Genomic DNA, 22155 nt, shown 5'->3' with positions numbered 1-22155 from the left:
TGATTGTTAAAATATGTATACTTGATAGGTTTTTAATAGATGATTTTGACTTAAATATTATGTTTGAAAACAGGACGGAAAATAAATAGGTTATTTGTATGGAAAAGACAAGAAAGCGCAGGAAAAGTTTAAACATCTAAAGATTTGAGGGGGGGGGGGGCAAGGTAACCTCTTAACGAACGGAAGACATTCTTTTTCTCGAGGTCTTAAAATTAAAGGACAAATGAACTAAAAATTTTTTAGTTTACCACTAGTACTAATATTACCACCACTGCTTCTACTACTACTTATAAGGCTGAGCGCATTAAAGTGAAACTTTCAGGGAATGTTAAGGGGTATGTTAAACTAATTCAAAACACACGCAGTGCATGCACGGTGTCAAAAAAGTGTATCAGCATTATCCCGGGAATGGCTTAAAGCATTAAGCAGAAACTTTCAGGGGATGTTAAGCTAACCAAAAGGCCCCCTGTGCATACTATATATAATTTCAGCTGCAAAAAATTAAAGAACAATAAAATACAAGTATTTTTGGCTAAAAAGCGCTGGATTCTAAGGTTTTGCCCATCGTAAGGGGCTAAAATTTTTTATAGAGTTAGAAGAAAACTTCAAAATCTCCAGAGTAAAATTAAAATAGAGTTAAAAATAAGAACAGAACCATCAATAAAAGGAACGCTTTTGCCCAGTCTTGGTGAAAGAGCAAGGTATCATTAATTAAAAACAAAAAACATCACCCTTTTTCTAGGGTTGGGCCCAATTACAGTAAATTTTTTAGATAGCTTCAATTGGTGTATTTTATTGCACGCGCATGATTAGGGGAAATAAGGTCTGAAAAAGTCCAATCCCATGTTTTTTTTTGTCCAGGTGCCAGCTGTGTTTATTGTGCATCTGACAGCTGGGTTATATCACGTGCGTTACTAGCCTAGGTAGCTTAAAAACTAGACATACGGAATATGCTCGTAATTCATAGTCACATTGTCAATGCTGCCAGACATGACCTCTTACCTATAGCTGATGAGCTCGGAAGTGACTGAGTTTGTAGCATTTTGTTATCGGAAGTGACCTCTTATGTTGCATCTAATATGGATCAGATCTAATCCCGTTCTCACCCCAAAAATAATTTGTCATATGAGTGTGCTTCACCGTGTTCTCGTATCAGAATAAACACATGATATTAAACCTGCAAAAACTATCCGAGAGAGACCATTTCAAAGAGAGACTTTGCAAAGGATCCTGTTTAAACGGATCAATAATGCCGTACCTCCACAGTTATTGTAAGATATAATACAAACATGTTAAATTTTAGCACAAGGGTACCTTCACCACTAGATGTAAGCGCTTTTTGATAGAAAACAAGCTAAGAGTGAAAATTAAAATCGCTTCTTCAAGAGCACATCAGAGACTTCGGAGTGAAACTGACTGATAGGGTCATTAAAAGGGGTTTTTCGTTCTTAGGAATAAGGAACTTGCTTAAGGAATTGGAAAGAAAGCCAAAGTTGTCGCACTGTTAAAGATTGCCCCGAGTTTTAAGGTTAATCAGCTTAGCGTCGTTCCCTTGTTAAAATCATAAATCTCGTTATATAGTGGTTTAAGCCGATGACACGAATTTGGAGATATAAGTGCCTCATCTTTGCTCCGATTTTTGACATTCTTAAAACCAGAAAATGAGTTCTATTTCTTATATATTGAGTTAAAAACAAAGAATTTCTTGGAAATGGTGTGAAGCGGGGCAAAGCGCTCAGTACTTTCATAAGAATATATTTGAAAAGTACACTTGGAGGAGGGGACTTGGCGTTCGTATTCCCCTTCCCAGAATCTCAATATTTTTACCTATATGATTCACCTATTTTTGTTTTTAATAAATTATCTAGTTTAATGATAAAGAAAGGAAAAACGCATTGTTGTGAAATGCCAAAGAAGATATAATATTCCTTGTGAAAAACACAATATAGTGAAACAAAAACGTTATAATGAACTTAATTGAAATGAAACAAGCAAAACTTATTTTTGACGGACAAACTGATGAGTAAGCTCGTAAATCCCAACGGTTTCCTTTGCCTTTTCATCATAATCAACCCATTCTTTTTCATTTAAATCAACATCATCGAATCTTGTACTGGTTTCTACTGCTTCACACTGCCATCCATTCTGAAAAAAAAGGTTCAATATATTCACGAATTTTACAGATAAATTATATACATATATATATATATATATATATATATATATATATATATATATATATATATATATATATATATATATATATATATATATATATATATATATATATATATATATATATATATATATATATATATATATATATATATATATATATATATATATATATATATATATATATATATATATATATATATATATATATATATATATAAAGCTTGCAACCATATGTCATTCAAGACTGGAATTCGAGTCTTGGTTTTGCTGATTATTTGGTTCGGGAAAAGGGTTCGTGGCGTGACTCTGTAGTCTCAGCCAAAGTCAATCCAGCTCTTAATGGGTACTTAAATAAATCTGGGGAAGGTACAAAGGAAGGTTGCGCGAAAGCACGGAATGGCTGACCCCCAGCCCCTCATTGCATTTTCTGACCGAAGGACCATGAAACAGAGATCAGCACCACTGGTTGGGGCTATGAAGCCTAGTGTTGTCTACTTTAGCTTTTATCCTTAAAACATTTTCGAACGCTTTTTCGCACGCACGTCCACAGATTGTGCGTATTTTTTGTGAGGGGGGCGGGGTCCAATAAAAAATTATAATTTGAAGACGAGGTCTCCAGAAATCCAGAAAATTGAGGATTTGGGGGTAAGACCCTAAGGCTCCCCTCTGCGCAGGTCCCTGGCTCACCCTATCCAAACATTTCTTTTTCATAATACAGAACAAAATAACACATACTTCTAGGGATTTGTTATCCCAATAAGCAGACATTTGTTTAGGAGGGGTATTCATTTTAAGCGAATATTATTAGCGATTATTTTGACAACGAAAAGAAAGAAAAAATAACCTGTATAAACTAACATTATTCCCCATACAATCTTATCCTAATAGAATTATTATATTTGCTGGTGAAATGTAATCTTAGTATTTTACTAGGATAAATTCCTAAATTCAAGAACAGGACAACACTGGACCATGTTTATGAGCCAAAACGAGAAAGTTTAAAGAGAAGCATAACTGTAGAAAAATCATATTCATAATCTTCAGTTACTTATTTCTAACCTCAGAGCCACCATATTTAAGAAACTCATTTACCACCCTATAAACTTTCCAGGAACAGTTGAATACTAAACTTAAGAGTTTAAAATTTGATAATGTGGAAGATGGTTGGAATAATTTTAGAAAAATAATATGTGAAGCGAAAAATGTGGTTCAATACCGCTCTCTAGGGCTATGATGAAAGAAAGGTTGAGGTGGCCAGGGCACGTTGTGCGGATGAAGGATGACAGATTGCCAAAGATTGTTCTTTTCAGCCAACCATCTAGGGCTAAACAGAAAGCAGTTAGAGGACGTCATAAAGAAAGATTTAAAGGAAATGGGAACTTCGTGGCCGGTGTAAAAAGGGAGGCTTTGAATAGATTGGGGTGGAGGAGGAGCGTCCGTAGCTGTGTTGGCCTCAGGTGGCTTGGTGCTGCGGTGAGTTTGTTAGTAGTAGTAGTAGTAGCAGTATTGGGAAACTCCAGCAGCCAAATACTCGCCTGAAGTATAGTATTGAGATATCGAATCGCTTCGAGCTTCTTGGCACACTTAGCAGCAGTGAAGACGCAAGGAAGTATTTTAAATCGCAAACAAGCGAAGCAGCACAATTGGTGCTTGGCAAGAGAGGTTTTCCAAAGAAATCTTAGCTAACAAATGAAACACTGGAGGTTATAGAGCAAAGACGCAGGACAAGACTCCTTGGGGACATGATCACTTATCGAAGGCTAAATGGTCTGCGAAACCGTGTCATTCACCGGGACCAAATGCAGTTTGTTACAAGGAAAGCTGATGAAATTGAATTAACAGCAAAAAAGAAAGATGTGGGTAGCATCTCCGAGATCTTACGGAAGATAAAGCTCCTACATTGGGACCTGTCCTATCCCTGTATAAGACACTTGTCTCTGATGAGGGCAATTGTCTTGAGAGGTGTAAGGACCACTTCTGTAAGGTGTATGTTACGGGGTTTGCCCCCCCCCCCCCCCGCTGAAATTTTTGTCCAAGTCGTACAAACGTAACAAATATGCAAATAAACACATTTTTCATGTATTTCTTAGTTTTTTGTACCTCCCCTCTCCCAGAATAAAACCAAGGATATGCCCTTGATCCCAAAACAATTCTAGTAATTTCTGTGTCAGGTGCTGGTATTAAGAACATTGACCTAACATAGGATGGCCCAAGATAAGACCCAAGTTAAGGTATGCATCTACCAACCTTGGGACAACTAGACAACAATCTGCTAAAATTTTAGGATAACGTGTTGCGTAGACAACGTACAATAAATTTGTATAAATGTAATAATCAAATACTCAGAAATTTGACAAGCAAGAATAATCTCAGTTGGTTCGCTTTTCCGTTCATCCACAAGTTGACAATGGTGTTCCCCAAGGGTCAATTCTATAGTCAGTACTTTTTCTAATTTATGTAAATGACCTAATTCATTATTACCGTCTATATTATCCTTCATTTTTTCCTGTCTATAACCGTAGTTTGCTTATGGATTCTCTTGTTGCTTTTGCTGAATAATACACTGATGGCGCTTATAGTAGAGTGGAGATTAAGGTTTGGACAAATCTCATGGGCCTGTTTGAGGGTTTTATTTTGTTTAATGTTAATTCCCATGTCCTTAATGTTTCTAAGTCCAGGTTTCCAATTTTTTCGTATGCAAACCAGTTTTGGCCTCAACTATCTGAAATTCATCTATCAAAAAGCTGTATAAGCAGACCAAAGGACGGACATGTTCAATTCTGCGGTATCCTTCTTGATAGTTTATCTTTTCAGCGCCGTATTGATTTGATTAGAATGACAGCAGGTAGACAGCTTGGCATTCTAAGGCAGCTCAAACGTATTTTTCTTGGGCAATTCTAAGAATCCTCTATTACTTTAATTCAACGATGTCTGCCTTATTGCCCAGTTGTGTGGTTGTCTATTTTACCTTCTGTTCCTAGACCCCTTTCTAAATTGTACAAAGAGGCCATAAATCTAAGCTAGGAAACAAATCGTTCTACAACTAAACTTACTGAATGCTAAAAAGCTTTATATTCTTTCCTATGTATCCTTAATTTTTCTTTAGCTCTACAGAGATCTTCCCAGATCCCTTAGGTTGTTAATTGTTCTTGACTGACAATTGTTCTTGAAACCGTTTGAATCGTTATTGTTATTTACAGTTATTCACAGTGAAATTGTTAAAATCTTAAATTATCCTTGAAAGCTTTTGTTTTTTCCGTTGCATTTTTACTCCAGTGATCTTCCCAGGTTCCGTAGATTTAGTATAATTCAAATAAGATTTAGTATGATTCAAGTTTTTTATTCCATATAATTCAAATTATTTAGAATAATACAATTAGTATAATTCAAATATTAGTAGCATAATTCAGATTTTCTTATTGGTTTTACTAATTTAGATCGAGAATGACACTCGTTTGGCACCTTCAAAAGACGTATAATTTTTTTTTTTTGCTTCCATATGACTTTTTTATAACCATAAGTATTTGTATCATGATAGTTTACCTCCCATTAGACTACCATGATAGTTTGTGATTAAACTATCATTATCATGTCATTAAGTGTCCTTAAACTATCATGATAGTTTGTCTTCCATTAGAGCCGGTCTCTTTTTTTGCTAAGCGATCAGAATAAATTCTTACAAGCTGCTGAGAACTCAAGAATGGCAGATTGCCCGGTGAAGGTGGCATAACATCAGAAACAGTCAAGGCGTCAGTGATGACAGGTATTTCCGTTTGGACAACACTGACCGCATCAATTTGGCAATCTGAAAAAGTCCCCAGTAACAGGACCAAAGGCATAATTGCAAAGATTTTCAAGAAAGGCCATAAACTTCTTTATGACAACTGGTATCCTGATATCTGATACCAGAGACCTGATATCTGGTCTCATCATACTAGGAAGACTGAAAAAAACACTCGAGCCGTATTTGAGAGCGAGATAGATAGATAGATATTTATTGCAAAAAAGACTATCACAAACCCTAGTGGGACGAATTCGTATTTCTCAGTAAAAAATAACACTAACAAAATAATAAAATAACAACATATAGTTACCACTGTAACGAAACAACAGGTAACAGTCAGAAAATACAAAATACAAAAGTCATAAATATAGGCCATAATTATAAAATATTTTATAGGTCATAATATAAAAAGATAAAAAGAATAACAAATAAAATAACCAACTTTTCAAAAATTAAAAAATAATATATAAAAAACAATTTAAATTTTTGGCAAACTTACGGGTCAGGAATTTGGTTGATTTTATTTGTAAAAAAGGGATAAAATTTTTTTTTATAACGTAAGGTAGAAAAGGGTATGGGAGAAAGGAAGGGGATGGGTTGGGATACTATACGGGGTGGCGATTTCTTCTGTGCGAGTGAGGGCCAGGAAAGAGCTTTTGAGCACGTGGGTTTATTTGTGCTGACTTCCCGAAACGCAAGTCAGTACAAATGCAACATGCCTTTCGTTCATGGTTTTCGTTCTGGTAAATGCAGCTTAGACGTCATATTAACCCTACTAGCCTATATAAGAAAAGCCAATGAGTGGTCCAACAAGACCTACACGCTCCTCATTGACTTTGTAAAGGCCTTTGATTCAATGGATTAAGACACTCTTTGCAGAATCCTGAAGTATATTCCTAAGAAAATAATAAGCCGTATCATGGCTTTTTTATGAAAACACTACATGTTCCATTAAGGTTGGGAACGGGACGCCTGGATATTTCAAAATGATATCAGGAGTGTGGCAAGGATGCGTTTTCACACCGTTCATGCTTGTCGTTTTGATAGATTCTGTTTTGAGGGAAGAGACTGGCTTTGGAGTAATAGTCGGAAACAAACTTTTGTCTGACCTAGACTTCACTGATGACGTGGCAAATCTGGCTCCTCTACGAAATGATTAATAAAGCAGAGGGAGCCGGCGGTCAGAAATATATGCCTTAGGAGCATATTAAACGTCGGCTGGCGACAAAAGTTAGTAACGTCGAGATCCACCGGAGAACTGGCCAGCCGCTCATTTCTGAAGTGGTAAAGAAGAAAAGACGGAGTTATGTTAGATAGATACTCCGCATGGAGGAGTCAAGGATCCCACACCAAGGTAGCACCATAAGTGGTTATTTGGATTCATCAATATACATACTCAGGAAACCCTTGAATGACTGTTATTATTTTGTTCAGCATCCTGAAGCTAGTGGTCAAGTTTAAGTTTCCTTTCTTCTCCATGATAGTTGATCACTTAATTTTGCAACACTCCCTTATTCATGGGCGTGACATCGTATGTTTATTCAAATTTATGCTGAAGAGGCTGTCCGTCGATCCGAGTTATCCTGATTGAATTTGTTCTAAAAATGCAGATAAAAAAAAATCCTTATTTGAAACCGTTAAACAAAGTTCAAAGGAGATAAGCCCTTTCTTCTCGATTCTTTTTGCCTGCCACCCCTGAAAAAATCATGGACACAGCCCTTCTCTGGGCGTCCTTTTTTATCGGATTTTCATATAAAAAGAACAAGAAGCAACATTCCTTTTCCTCGCATCATGTGCATAAACTTCAAATGACAGGGTTGTCAAGTTTGCACAGGCATATACGCTGGACGTTATATAAGATCACATGCAACTTTTCGTAGGGAAGGGGGTTCTAAAAACAAGTGAATTATACAAAGAAAATGAAAAAATATCAGCAGGATTTACATTTTAGAAGTCTACAATAAAAAGCTTTACAAAGTGCAAAAAAAAAATTACATGTTCTTTTGATAATTTTGTACGAGCCAGACAAAATTTCGGTAGGGGGGTTGAACCTGGTAATCCCTCTGGAAACGTCTACGGCCCTGGGTACACACATAAAACTTTCACTTACTCTTGGAGAGAAATCTACTGGCTCCATCCCACGACAATCGAAGCTGACAATTGTTTTCATCTTACGATTACTGTCTACTGTATAGGGCTTGACACTATCAGGAAATATGTCTAGGAAGAAAATACACAAATATATAAAAGAGACATATGGTAATGAAAAATTAGGTTTGCTACCCCTAGTAATTTATCACTATTTCTAGTGATTTTAGAAATTGCCTAAAGCAAAAAAAAATCACTAAATTAGAACATAAATCACTAGATTATTGAAGAAAACACTAAATCAACCAAAAATCACTAAAATCTGGTGATTTTTTCCACCGGATGGCAACCCTGTGAACAATTCTTCAAAACAATTGGCTTTTGATCAGATTTGGAGGGGGGGGGGTATGGTTTTAAGGTCACATTACTATCTAAAAATATGTTTTAGAGGCTAACAATCAAAATAGTGACCTTAAAATTTGAGCAATGACGCCATATTTGGCTGCGAAGGGCCCAGAGAGCGCGGTATGGGCCTTATAGCCCTTCGATTAATTTTGGATCTTCAAAAGGGCATGGAGCCTATTAAACGAATCTACAACTACTGGTCTGATGTGACCACCCGTGATGAATAAAAGCAGAACAAGTAAAACGAACCCCAAAAATATATATAAAAAAAAACGAAATTTCATATTTTGGCAGTTAGTGGCTTGAAAGGTCTGCTTGGGAATTCTTGTACATTGCACAATTTGAAGGTAATATTTTCATGCCGGTACATTTTCATCTATTTTCCCTTTTATGAAATGATAAAAAGTTTCTTCTATCATTGACTTCAAAACTAATGACATATTTGGAATCATTCTTTATTTCGGTTATTATTATCACGGGTCATGTTTTTCTTGAATTTTGTGACCCCCAACTTTATGAAAAAGATCGGATGTTTAAGTTTTAAAATTTATTTCAAATAAATTAATTTGTTTAAAATTTACTGCTGAAGTTAAACTATTTTACTCTTGATAGGATGTGAAATTCTATTCAAAAGTTTATTTCTACAATTTTTTAGAGGGAGTCTATGCGTTCCAAAACAGACATAAGAAGAAGATGTTGTAAATGAGGGAAGGGGGGAGGATAAAAAAATAATTGAATCCTAAAAACAATATGATTGATGTATATTTTCCCAAAAAATGTTTATATGCTTCATGAAGTTCATCTTTTAACTATGTTTTTTTTTTCAAATTTGAAGTAATTCACAACTAAAACCTTTTCCTTTGGCGTAGTTTAGACAACGGGAGCGTGTTAAATCCTGCATAATAGTAAATAGTACATGTGAATGTTAAACACATTCATTTACGCTGATACACCCAATACAAATAAGATATTGATTGTTTCTTTCCCTCTGGTGTAAGATCTTAAAGTTGAAAAATCGAAGGTGATAAAAATAATTTGCAGGTGACAATACTAAAGTAATGGAATGAAAATAGAGAATTACGAAAAACAAAAAAGACTGGGAAATTATAAACAAAGTTGCAGATTGTCAGAAAAATCATGAAACTTGTCAACTCATTCACATGGGTCAATCAAAACAGAGCAAAGGCTCCCCACTCTGTTAAATTGCGTTCAATTTTGGCTTCCGTTCCAGTAACAATAACAAAAAAAAGTTTCTTTCCACAAAAAAAAACAAAACAACTTCATCATATTGAGCTTCCTAAGATTTCAAGAAAATAATTTCTACAAATAAGATTTGGTGTTTCTTTCCCTCTGATGTAAAATAAGAAAATTGAAAAAATCAAAGGTTCCACAAAATGTATTTTTCAAAATCTAGGGAAGAAATTTAGTAACTTTTTAAATTTTTGCAATGAAAATGTCATTATTCAGTGAAAAACAAAAATAAAATATATTTTTTCATAATCAAGGGGGGAGGGGACACATAATCATCCTTCAATTGGTGCCCCTGGTTGTCGTTGTATCGATCTGTATTTCCAGTTCTGGTGCTAATCCTTGATAGTTTCAAAATTTTTGCTTCTTTTTAGTTCATTTTTCATTTTGTCTCAACCCAAATACTATAACAAAAAACAAACCAGTAAGAAATTAATTGTTTTCTCTCTGTTCAACTCGTCTCCCTCAGCAAAATAATCAAAATTTTAAAAATGTCTCCAATATTTTTGGCATAATTCACCTGTTTTGAGGGATTTTGACGCAGATGCAGCAGTCCAAGAAATATTTCCTGCACAAAAGTCCAGGAAAGACGATAGCGCGATCTTTGCGAAACAACAAAAAGTATACGTAAAAACGTTACAAAAATACACATGACCAAATTTTTGATAAGTTTTTTTAAAAATATAAATTGCTGTAACGTTAACTTTACCTCTATTATTAACTTCAATTTTTAATTCAACTCATCAGTTAGGAAATGCCTATTCTTGCTTAAATTTTGAAAATGTTTGATTCTTGCTTTTACTAAGTTAGGAAATGTAGGAAACGCTTATGGACATATCGAGGGCAGGGGTGGGCGGGTAACGAGGTTTGACCCCCCCCCCTGAAATTTTCGTCCAACACCTAAAAACGTAACAAAAATGCACATGACCAAATTTTGATGAGTTTTTTAAAGTTTTTTTTGTACCTTTTTTTCATTCCGTATTTTAGTATTTAGTAAGTGGGTTCTTGGGCATCCGGAATTTGATGATTCAAGTTTCAGTAAGATCAAATTATTTTTTAAAGACATTTCCTCTCTTTTTTGAAATATTGAAAATGTACTTTGCTAATAACCAAACTCTCTCACAAACCTTATTCGGTATTTAAGAGGCTTATTCGCTTCTTATGAACCGGGAATCTTTGTCCATGCTTCCCACCAAACTACCAGATTGTTTTCACATTACTCGGGCTTTTTCTTGTTCATTATTAAGGTCCCCCCAGAAAGTCTTACATACGTGCCTCTCGCATTGTGTTTAGGGGTATACTGTTTTTAAAATGCATTATGTCCTTTTTCTCGCTTACAGAAATAGTGCTTTCGATGTTAAAATTGTGTTTGCCGTATCCTTAAGGGATACGTCGCATTCCCCGCGCAGGTTTTTTGTATGTTATTTTTGGGCCCCCCCCCGAAAAATTGCCCCACATGTAAAATTGAGCAGCCAAAGAGGAAGCACAAACATGTACCTCAAAATGTCAATCAGCTACCCATTAAAAGTTACGAGCCTGAGAAAAGTTTCCTGATTTTCGAAAAATCCTAAGAAGGCATGACTTTGCCCCAAAGAGAACCAAGTGGCTATCAAATGAAAATTCTGAGAATGCCAATCGATTTAAGTATGAATAAAATATGTATTGAGCTTGCAGCTGCAAAGGAAGAAATGTTACATGGTGACGCATTCGTCCGTGAAAAGTCAGGTAGTCCATACAAGACAAATTATTAATGAGGATATTTATCTTAATGCTAGATTCAAATGTTGATTCAAATGATTTTACATGAAATTATATCTGGTGATGCACAATTACGCATCAGGTACTATAAAGGAGGGGTGGTGGGTCATTGTATAGACTGGGGATGCCAGATGTCTAAAAGAGCATATTTCAATGCCCGAATCTTCTAATTCTGCATGAGCCTTCAGATAAATATAGGAAAGGGTCTGGGGGGTGGGGGGGGGGGTGGTGGTAGAAGTTGATTTATTATTTTCCTTCATTTAGACTAAGCCTGGATAAGAGTGCTGCGGGGAGATGCCTCCCTTTTTATTTCACAAAACATTTCTAATATTTATTTTTTAATTTCGTTTAACTAAACTGATTTGCCTCATATTTCTTAAAAATTATATGAAGTAATGTGTAAGTAAACATCAGTTATATGAAAGAGTGGCAAGGGGCAGGTGCCTCAAAGAGCACGTTTTAATGCCCAAATGTTCTAACTCTTGTTGAAGCTTCATATACATATAGAATGATTTGGGGAGAAGGAGGGGAAGGTAGAAATTGATATCTAGTCCCTCTTGATTCCTGGGAGTATTTTGGTCTACACCTTTATTATTGGTACTGGGGGTGGGGCAGGGGCGTCATTCCGGGGGTAGGCGGGCAGCTACCCCAGCTACTTCTATAGTCTCGTCTTAATCTTGTCAATTCCGGATTCCACCACCTTGCATACTTTTTTGATCTTTTACTACCAAAAACTAGGGTCAAATCAGCAGTAACATCAGGAATCAACTTTCCAAAACTTTCAACCGCTACCTCTAACTCTTGTACGGACGACACAGGAAGCGAGTACACATCATCTATTCTGCTAAGTAAAACTGAACTAAATATTCCCCAATCTGTTTTACCATAATCATACTTTTGAGGGAAAGTTTCAACACCATGCGCAGCATCTAACACTATTTCAAAAGAAATATATAAATGATCAGACAGAAACGGGGAATCCGAATGAACCTTACATTCCTTAACAAACTGAACTAAATTAGAACCTACAGCTGTGACATCTGGGCTAGAAGAGCCGCATAATACGTCGGCATATTTGGCTCATTTATTACAAGTAAGTTCTTATTTGCAAAACAAACTTCTAATTCTTTTCCTCTTCTATCACTATTGCAACTTGGCATCCAAATCCGGCTTTTAGCATTAAAGTCACCACAAACAACATGATTACTATGATTGCTTAACGCATCAGTTACAGCTAATACATCAGATACTGACTGAATTGACAGGGGACAATTTCATAGACAGCGCAATAGCGCTGCCTAAATAAAGAACGATGTTGGCACAATGTATTTTTTTTATCCATACCCGGGCACTTCGTATCGAAGGAGTTGTCGTAGAAACTTCAAAAAGGCCTCATTCGATTAAAAATTCGAGCGGCTAGTGCCCTTTTTAAAAGTCGAAAGTGATTGCAGGGCAACTAGCCCCCCCCACGCCACTCAGTCCCCCAAACACATCCAATCAAAATTTTGAGATAGTCATTTTATTTGACGTGTTTGATTTCCAAATAGAAGATATGTTTTTGAGGAGGAGACTCCCCTACAATCCACAGGGCATGGATCTTAACTGAGGCCCCTGGGGAATATAAGAACAATGCTGTCACAAAGTATCATTTATTATTTTTTTTTCCTTTAGAGTAGGGCACTTCGTATCGAACAAGTTGTTGTCATAAAAACTTCGAAAAGGAATGAATCAATTGGAAATTGGTGTGGCTTGTGCCCTTTAATAGTCGAAAGCGATTGGAAGGGAACTAACACCCCTTCCATGCCCAACATTTCCCGAAACACATTCAATCAAAATTTTCAGATAGCCATTTTGTTCAGCGTAGTTGATTTCCACATAGAAATTATGTTTTTGAGGAGGACACTCCCCCACAGCCTTCAGGGCAAGGGTTGTAAGTTATGCCCTGGGGGCATATAAGGTTTTTATAGAAGGCGTTGTTGTAGAAACTTCAAAAAAAGGCTTGTTCAATTGGAAATTCAAAGGGCTAGTGCTCTTTTTAATAGTCGAAAGTGATCGAAGGGCCCCTAGCAACCCCCCCCCCCCGCGCCCACCATTCTCAAAACACATCCAATAAAAATTTTGAGATACCCATTTTGTTTAGCGTAGTTGATTTCCAGATAGAAAATATGTTTTTGAGGAGAACACTCCCCCAAAACCCTCGGGGCAAGGGTTTTAAGTTATGCCCTGAGGGCATATAAGAACCATGTTGGCACAATGTATTATTAATTATTTTTTTTCCTTTAGAGCAGGGCACTTCGTATCGAAAAAGCTTTCGTAGAAACTTCGAAAAGGGCTCATTCAATTGGAAATTGGAGTGGCTTGTGCCCTTTTTAATAGTCAAAAGTAATTGGAAGGCAACTAACACCCCTTCCACGCCCACCATTTCCTCAAACACATCCAATCAAAATTTTGAGATAGCCATTTTGTTCCACGCAGTTTAAAGTTCAGGAAATTATACCTTTGAGCAGGACACTCCCCCCAGAGTCTTCATATTAAGGTTTATAAGTTATGCCCTGGTGGCATAGAAGTTTTTATTGAAAACTTTGTCGTACAAACTTCAAATAGGGCTAATTCAATTGGAAATTCAAAGGTCTAGTGCCCTTTTTAATAGTCGAAAGTGATTTGAGGGCAACTAGCCCCCCTTTTCCTTAAACACATCCAATCAATATTTTTAGATAGCAATTTTGTTCAGCGTAGTTGATTTCCAGATAGAAATGTTTTTGAGGAGGACACTCCCCCACAGCCCTCAAGGCAAGGGTTGTAAGTTATGCCCTGGGGGCATATAAAGTTTTTATAGAAAGCGTTGTCGTAGAAACTTCAATAAGGGCTCATTCAATTGGAAATAGAAATGACTAGTGCCCTTTTAAATGGTCGAAAGTAATTGGAAGGCAACTACTACCCTTTCCACGCCCACCATTTTCCCTAACATATCCAATAAAAATTTTGAGATAGTCATTTTGTTCCACGCAGTTAAAAGTTCAGGAAATTATACCTTTGAGCACGACACTCCACCACCGTCTTCAGGGCAAGGGTTATGAGTTATGCCCTGGGAGCATATAAGGTTATTATTGAAAGCTTTGTCACAGAAACTTGAAAAAGGGCTCATTTGATTGAAAATTCAAAGGGCTAGTGCCCTTTTTAATAGTCGAAAGTGATTTGAGGGCAACTAACCCCCCTCTCACGCCCACCTTTTCCCCAAACACATCCAATCCAAAATTTATATATTGCCATTTTGTTCCCCGCAGTTTAAAGAACAGGAAATTAAACCTTTGAGCAGGACACTCTCCCCACAGTCTTCAGGGCAAGGTTTATAAGTTATGCCCTGGGAGCATACAAGTTTTTATTGAAATTTTTGTCGTAGAAACTTGAAAAAGAGCTCTTTCGATTGGAAATTCAAAGGGCTAGTACCCTTTTAAATAGTCAAAAGTGATTTTATCCATTTTTAGCCATTTTATTCAACGTAGTTGAAATTTTCGGAAATTAGGTCTTTAATTATGACAACCCCTCCCCCCCCACAACCCTCAGAGCAAGGGTTGTAAGTTACGCCCTGGGGGCACGTAAGGTTCTTATAGAAAGCAATATTGTAAAAACATCAAAAAGGGCTCATTCAATTGGAAATTGAAAGGACTAGTGCCCTTTTGATAGTCGAAAGTGATTGAAGGGCAACTAACCCCCCTCTCAGCCCACCATTTCCCCAAACACATCCAATCAAAACTTTGACATATCCATTTTGTTCAACGTAGTCGAAAGTTCTGGAAATTAGGTCTTTTAGGATGATAACCCCCTCAGAGCCCTCAGTGCAAGGGTTGTAAGATATTCCTTGGGGGCATATAAGGTTTATATAGAAGGTTGTTGTAGAAATTTCGAAAAGGGCTCATTTGTTTGGAAATTGAAATTGTCCTTTTTAATAGTTGAAAGTGAGTGGAGAGTAATTGACCCCCCTCCAACGCCCACCATTTCCCCAAACACATTCAATCAAAGTCTAGAAATAGCCATTTTGTTCAACGTAGTTGAAAGTTCTGGAAATTATGTATTTAAGGATGGCAAAACCCCCAGAGCCCCAGGGCAAAGGTTGTAAGTTATGCCCTTGGGGCATATAAGTTTTTTATAATTAGAGTTGTCGTAATAACTTCAAAAGGGGCTCATTCAATTGGGAATTGAGAGGGCTAGTGCCCTTTTTAATAGTCAAAAGTGGTTGGAGGGTAACTAACCACGCGCACCATTCCCCTAAACACATCCAATGAAAATTTTCAGATAGCCATTGTGTTCAACGAAGTAGAAAGTTCTGGAAATTAGGTCTTTGAGGGTGACAAACCCCCCCCCCAGCCCTCAGGGCAAGGGTTGTAAGTTATGCCCTGGGGGCATATAAGGTTTTTATTGAAAGCGTTGTCGTAGAAACTTCAAAAGGGCTCATTTGATTGGAAATTGAAAGGACTAGTTCCTTTTTTAATAGTTGAAAGTGATGGGAGAGCGACTAACGCCCCTCTCACGCCCACCATTTTCCCAAACACATCCAATCAAAATTTTGAGATAGCCATTTTGTTTAACGTAGTTGAAAGTTCTGGAAATTATGTCTTAGAGGATGACAACCACCCTAACAACTCGTAGGGTAAGAGTTGTAATTTTTGCCCTGGAGGTATATAAGGTGTTTATAGAAAGCGTTGTTGTAGAAACTCAAAACGGGATCATTTGATTGGAAATCGAAAAGCCTAATGCCCTTTTTAATAGTCAAAATTGATTGGAAGACTTGAAATTTTTATAGTACAGATCGATATGGGAATAATGTATGATTTTTATTTTGTTGTTTTTGTTTTGACCAGGGCACTTCATATCGAAGAAGCTGTCGTAGGAACTTCGAAAAGGGCTTATTTGATTGAAAATAGAAAGGGCTGATGCCCTTTTTAATAGTCGAAAGTGATTGGAGGGCAACTAATCCCCCTCCCACGCCCTTCCTCCCATTTGCCTTTATTATTAAAAACTAAACGTTGCCTAAAGATTAAATCAAAATGCACTCTGTTAATGCTAATTCCCAATAAGGCATCTCAGCAGTATCCCAAGAACGACTGAGGGTATTATGTTCAAACTTTTGGGGCTACTTCTGCTCTTAAAATTTAACCAACAAAATTTAACGAACATAATTTGCACTTTACTGAAAAAAATAAAATGAATGTGCATTGTCAGTTTAATATAAATATACTGATATTTAGTAATCAAAATGTTAATATTATTTGATTTACTAAATTTATTAAAGCAAAAACTTTTGTATTTTTTCAGTAAAGTACAAATTATGTTCTAGCCTTGGGAAGGCATAGGGGGTTTGAGCCCATCTTATGTTAATTTCTGCTCGTTTTGAGTTTGACTCGGTTATTTATTGTAATTTCTGTTCGTTTTGGGTTTCATTTATTTATCGATGCTGATTTGCGGTAGTTTCACGCTTCGTAGATTATTTGATCTTATTTTTGCTAATTTTTTGTTTAATGGAGTTCTTTACTTTTCATTGAAAAACTTATTTTGTGGAAAATGTTTTTTTTAATTAATATTGACGAAACAACAACTTTCATGGGCGTAGGGAAGGGGGGCACGGGAGGGCAGCTGCCCCCCCCTAGAACTTCAAATTGACGCTAGATATTAACGAAAACTTGTCGTATGTTGGAATTTTTGTTGGATGTTACCTGGTAGATGGTTAAAAAAGCTGGAAATAAACAGAAATTTCCAAATACAGTTTGTGATATCAACATTTACGTTCAATCTTCAGTATTGATTTTCGGTCTGATATATAGATAGGAGACTGGCCCACGATCGGCTGATTTTGACTTATTTAATTCTCCATGAATTGATTCAAGCGATAAAAAGTTGCTGAGCATGCCAAAGCAAAAGTAACTCATTCAATACCATCCTTGAAAAAGACAATTAGAAATACTCCGCCGTTTTTCCACCTGGATGCCCTTCTATCCAAGTGGTCAAGAGTGCCAAACCTGGACCACCTCGGTACTGGTTCGGCCGTCTCTGGCTTATGTTTGGCCACCGGACAAAAGAAAAAGGAAAGTGACCAGGGGAACATTAAAGCTTGTTTTTCGGCTATAAAATTAAGAAAGAATATGGTCAGTATAAAAAAAACTATCAAATGAATTTTATTAAGGTTTAAAAATAAACTAAAGAGCATTAATTTCAAATTATTCATTGACTGATCAACACCAAAAGTAAGCCGCTCCGCTGATTTTGGTTTTCTACCTGTCAGTGGTGGCAGTTTTTTTTTTTTTTCAACTTCTGTCTTTAAGACACTATCCATCTCGTCAGTTAGCGCATAGTTTCTTGCTCTAGTCTCGTTCCAAAAGTGGACCTTAAGTTCTTCAGTTGCTACTTTTTGATAACCCTTAAGGCGCACCATGGCTATCATTTCTAAAGGTTGTAGTTTGTGAGTAGTCTGGGGAAGGACAGTTAAAAGGACAACACTATTATTTTTTAGCTAGATCAAGCAATTCAATGGTGTATCGGTTGATCTAGTGTTCTAATTTCAGAGGTACAGATGACTGTTTGGAGGGTTTGACTTGATAGATAAAATTTTGCGGGTAAAGCAAAGAATGAAAGGCAGTCATCCAGCCAGAAGTATTTTCTGAGCCGATCAGGATGGTTCCTGGTAAAGCTCCCTTGAGTAACATTTCCGGGCACTGTTTTTGTGGGGAAAGAAGTAGAGGAGGGACTGTGTTCCCAATGCATTAACGCCAGCACTAATCGTGGTCAGCAGACTTCTTTCTGCTGATGTGACCTTCCCTAATTACTTCTGGCCTCGCTGTGCAATGATTTTACCAGGCTTGTGGATGTTTTCAGACCTGATTCGTCAAAATTTAAAATGTCTTGTTGTCTGAACATGTGTTTATCTAGACCTCGCTCCAGGTTATTAAAGAAAGCTCCAACACAGTGATGGTTGGAAGCAGTTGTCCATCATAAGCTTGTACCTTCTGGCATTCTTACTGATAAGAGTTTTAAGGCAATCCATAAAAACACTGTACCAATCTTTACCTGTAATTCCTCCACTGTCTCCACTGCCTTTGCAGTTCCGTTATCCGGTACTTTTATATTCTTAATAATGGCATAAGTGTATGCAAATTTACACGCTTCTAGGGGAATACAGTCGAAAGCATATCAGATATCGTTTTCAAGTAAGTTTTTAGTCTTTTTCTTGTTCCTCTGTAAGTATTTATCATGTGTTGTAACAGGGTGTAAAGAAACTCAGGAAGTACCCATGGTACTTCCAGAGAATCCAAGTGACTTCTTGTAGAATAAGACAGAAAAAAACTACTGTTTCATTTTCTTCTGGATCACAGCCACCTCCCTTTCTTTTCTCATCTGTTTTACTTTTAAGCATTTTATCTTGAATGAAATTTAACAGGAAAAAATAGAACTCCAGTTCACCTACTGTTCTGACAGGATTAAACAACGCCTGAATTAACACAGTTTTGGGTTTTAAGCTTGCCTTCAACCTTTCAATATGCTGTTTACACAGCTTTTACAAGCATAGCCCACTTTTTGGACACCTTGGTACGGCATGCCAAATTTACCCTGGGTATTGTGGCCGAACATAGGAGTTCGCTATCCCGCAGGATAAAAAAAATACTAACAACAAACTGGTGAAGATGGCACTTCTCGGAAGCTGTCAAAAACAGGCAAATAATAAGAGAATACAATGTGAGTTTACACCGCGAGTTTTCTTGTATTCATAATTTGGCGTAGGCTTTTAGACAAAATTGAACAACATTCCAGAGTTAATCACCATAAAACATGATCCAGTCTGATATTTTTGGTAAAAGTATTAATTAAGGTCAGACATTTTGAAAACATACACTGCCATCTTTCAGAGCTTTTATAATCCACCAGAAGCCCCATAGGTTTTTATGTTGAAACTGTTTGCTTTTGCTAAACGTGGGCCGGTCTCCCCTATACCAATTTTGATATTTAATTTTGCCCAACTGTAAACTTTTGAATTGAATTCTTAGAAGAAGCTGTTATCTAACCATAATGTGATTTGTATCAAATCGCTTTTGTGGTGTTTATGTTTTCTGGAAATTGGAAGTTGGATAGTGGATTTCTTATATTATACTGTTGCAGGAAAAGTAGAACATGGAAAATGTTAAAGGCCGAGTTTTAGCGAAATATAGAATGACTAGTTTCTAAAGACCTATATTCAAAGGACCTCGGGAAGTGTTAGTAAGACCCCTCTCCCCTCCATCACAGAAGCGGTTGCCCCCCTCTACACAAGATGTTGCCTACGCCCATGACAACTTTATGACTTGGCAAATAAATAGACACATTTACACATTCATTAGATGAATCATCAAAATAATATTTGCAGGAAAACATTTTTAACTTAAACAGCTGCACTAAAAAACCTCTTATCGTAATCAATTTTTGAAAAACAACCATATTCTCTTGGAATACACGAAAGCTTTCCCAACTTATTAACATAGGGTACCTGCAGCAGAACAACTTCTGGCTTTCTTTTTGCAAGGGTTTGTTGTAACTGCACCATTGCATAGAAAGAATGCTGCAAGTTAATCTGGATGAAAGACAATGATTTATTCACAACATTTACACTGCCTGATTGCAACATTATTGACCGTCGTCATACAGAATTCGGTCTTTCAGTTTTGCTATAATCTTTTGTGCAGTTGGGCACTTTTTCAATTTTGTACGACGCATGAGGGCTTCCATTGGTTTTGCTATGGTGACAGGCACTGCACGATGGGCGATCAGAAAACGATTTTGGACAATCATCAAATGAATGGTTACCCATACAATAAGAGCAGTACTACATACCTCTGCACTCAGTTGCTCGGTGGCCATAAAGTCAACGTTTTGAACACTTTATGAGGAACACATAGTCATCAAAGCGCTTCATCAAGAAGCCAGGCTCCACATGACCTTATAGCAGGATGGACTTGTAGAGTTTTGGGGTAACTTCAAGTACGACGTTAGCACTGTTTCTATCTTTCCTCAACATTGTGACAACTTTCAGTAGCTCACCTTGATCAACCATGTCTTTAAAATTATCGTTGCTTCGCATGAACTCTGTGCGGAACGAATCGGCATCTTCACAATCCGTGACGTAATACACGATTATTCTCGGCATCTTTTTCTTCACTTGCACAGCTTTATACTTGTTACCTCTACTTTCTTGTTAAATGCAGAAATTGCCTCTTCTGCATCGGACTCTGAACCCAGTTCAAGCATAATTTTGCTACTCTTCACTGGTACTGTCTTTTTCAAAACAAAACTTTTGCTGTCTTCGTCAATAGCCCGATGAAAAATTTTGGTCAGCTTTTCTAAATCATTTCAGCCCAGAGGTTTATCACTGATTTTGTCAGATTCCACGGGTTCCAGAATAACCAAATAAAAGCGTGGGCCACGTACCGCCGATGCAAACGAACGGGGTAAGGTCGCAGTCTACTGTGCAACCCCAAACACAGAAATCGGTGTTTTATTCAGATCACCAATGCGTTCTTGCAGTTTCACAATTGTTTGTAGATGGCAATTCTCGGTACGAAGTAGTTCTGAGTTCTCTTTTATAACATTCTGATGTAAAACGAGGATCCGGTCGCATATTTCTTTGACATTGTCCTTCCCGCCAGGGACTTTTTTTTACATTTCCGAAAACTTCTTTCAGCAGTCCTAATAATACAGCGACACTTTTTTGTTGTTCTATTGGAAATAGAGTCATCATTTTGACTGGCCGCGTCAATGCCCGAGGCCATTGCTAGTGCCACTTGGATGAAAGTGAGAGTCAAACCCGGTCAGCAGTAACCGTGTTCATTTCTCGGATCGCCAATATTCACTAGATTATTTATATTTTGTTTGTGTGATTTGTACACAGATTAGACCGAATAATGTGACAGATCTTTAGCTGTCCCGTTCTGCACTTATTTGTCTACAGAGTGAGTTAATTCTTAACACTATTCACTTTGTGGATAAGCAAGACATGTGTTTTTATCCAAATCTTGCATGAATTAAATAAAAAAAAGTTTTTTTTTAACAGAAAGTAAGGAGCAACATTAGAACTTAAAACGAACAGAAATTATTCCGTATATGAAGGGGGTTGCCTCCTCCTCGACACATCGCTCTTTACGCTAAAGTTTAAATTTTCTCCCAATTCTTTAAGAACAACTTCTGAAAAATTATGTTCGTTTAATTGAAACAATGAGAAGCTTTTCTTCAAAAGCACTAAAAAACTTTAGCGTAAAGAGTGAGGTGTTGAGGAGGAGGCAACGCCCTTCATATGCGGAATAATTTCTGTTCGTTTTAAGTTTTAATGTCGCTCCTTACTTCCAGTTAAAAAAACTGGTATTTTATTTGATTTCTGAACGTTTTTGAATTAATGCAGGTTTTGAAATAAGCGAACCGTATATGAATAATTAAAACGAAATTTGCATATTAATTTTACTTCGTTTTGGATAAATGGCTTTCTGAAAATTTTGATCGTACGAATTTTAGAAAAAAGGGGCGGGGGAGGATGCCTAGTAGCCCTCCAATTTTTTGGGTTCCTTAAAAAGGGCACTAGAACTTTTAATTTTATTTACGAACGTTTTTATTAGTAATAAATATACGTAAATCTTCGTTTAATTTGAACAATGAGAAGTTTTTTTCATTATAATACTGAATCA

The 22155-nt window shown here is 36.8% G+C and overlaps 1 protein-coding gene across 1 annotated transcript in view; it reads right to left on the bottom strand.

Annotated features, from left to right (window-relative positions):
• Positions 1–1946: 1946 nt before the first annotated feature.
• LOC148955898 (CXXC motif containing zinc binding protein) overlaps positions 1947–22155 on the bottom strand; it is a 46275-nt gene continuing 26066 nt past the window's right edge. The window contains exons 3-4 of the mRNA XM_089098274.1: positions 8073–8182; positions 1947–2145 (exon numbers count right to left, since the gene is read on the bottom strand). Of these exons, the coding sequence (XP_088954400.1) occupies positions 1999–2145; positions 8073–8182 (257 nt within the window). The 3' untranslated portion in view covers positions 1947–1998. The remainder of the gene's footprint in view (positions 2146–8072; positions 8183–22155) is intronic.

Source organism: Artemia sp. Qi Xiang Cuo, chromosome 1 (assembly GCF_049724085.1).
Source record: "Artemia sp. Qi Xiang Cuo chromosome 1, ASM4972408v1, whole genome shotgun sequence".
Lineage (NCBI taxonomy): Eukaryota > Metazoa > Arthropoda > Branchiopoda > Anostraca > Artemiidae > Artemia > Artemia sp. Qi Xiang Cuo.
The sequence above is the reverse complement of the archived record's forward strand: the minus strand, read 5'-3'. Positions and strand labels throughout refer to the sequence as shown.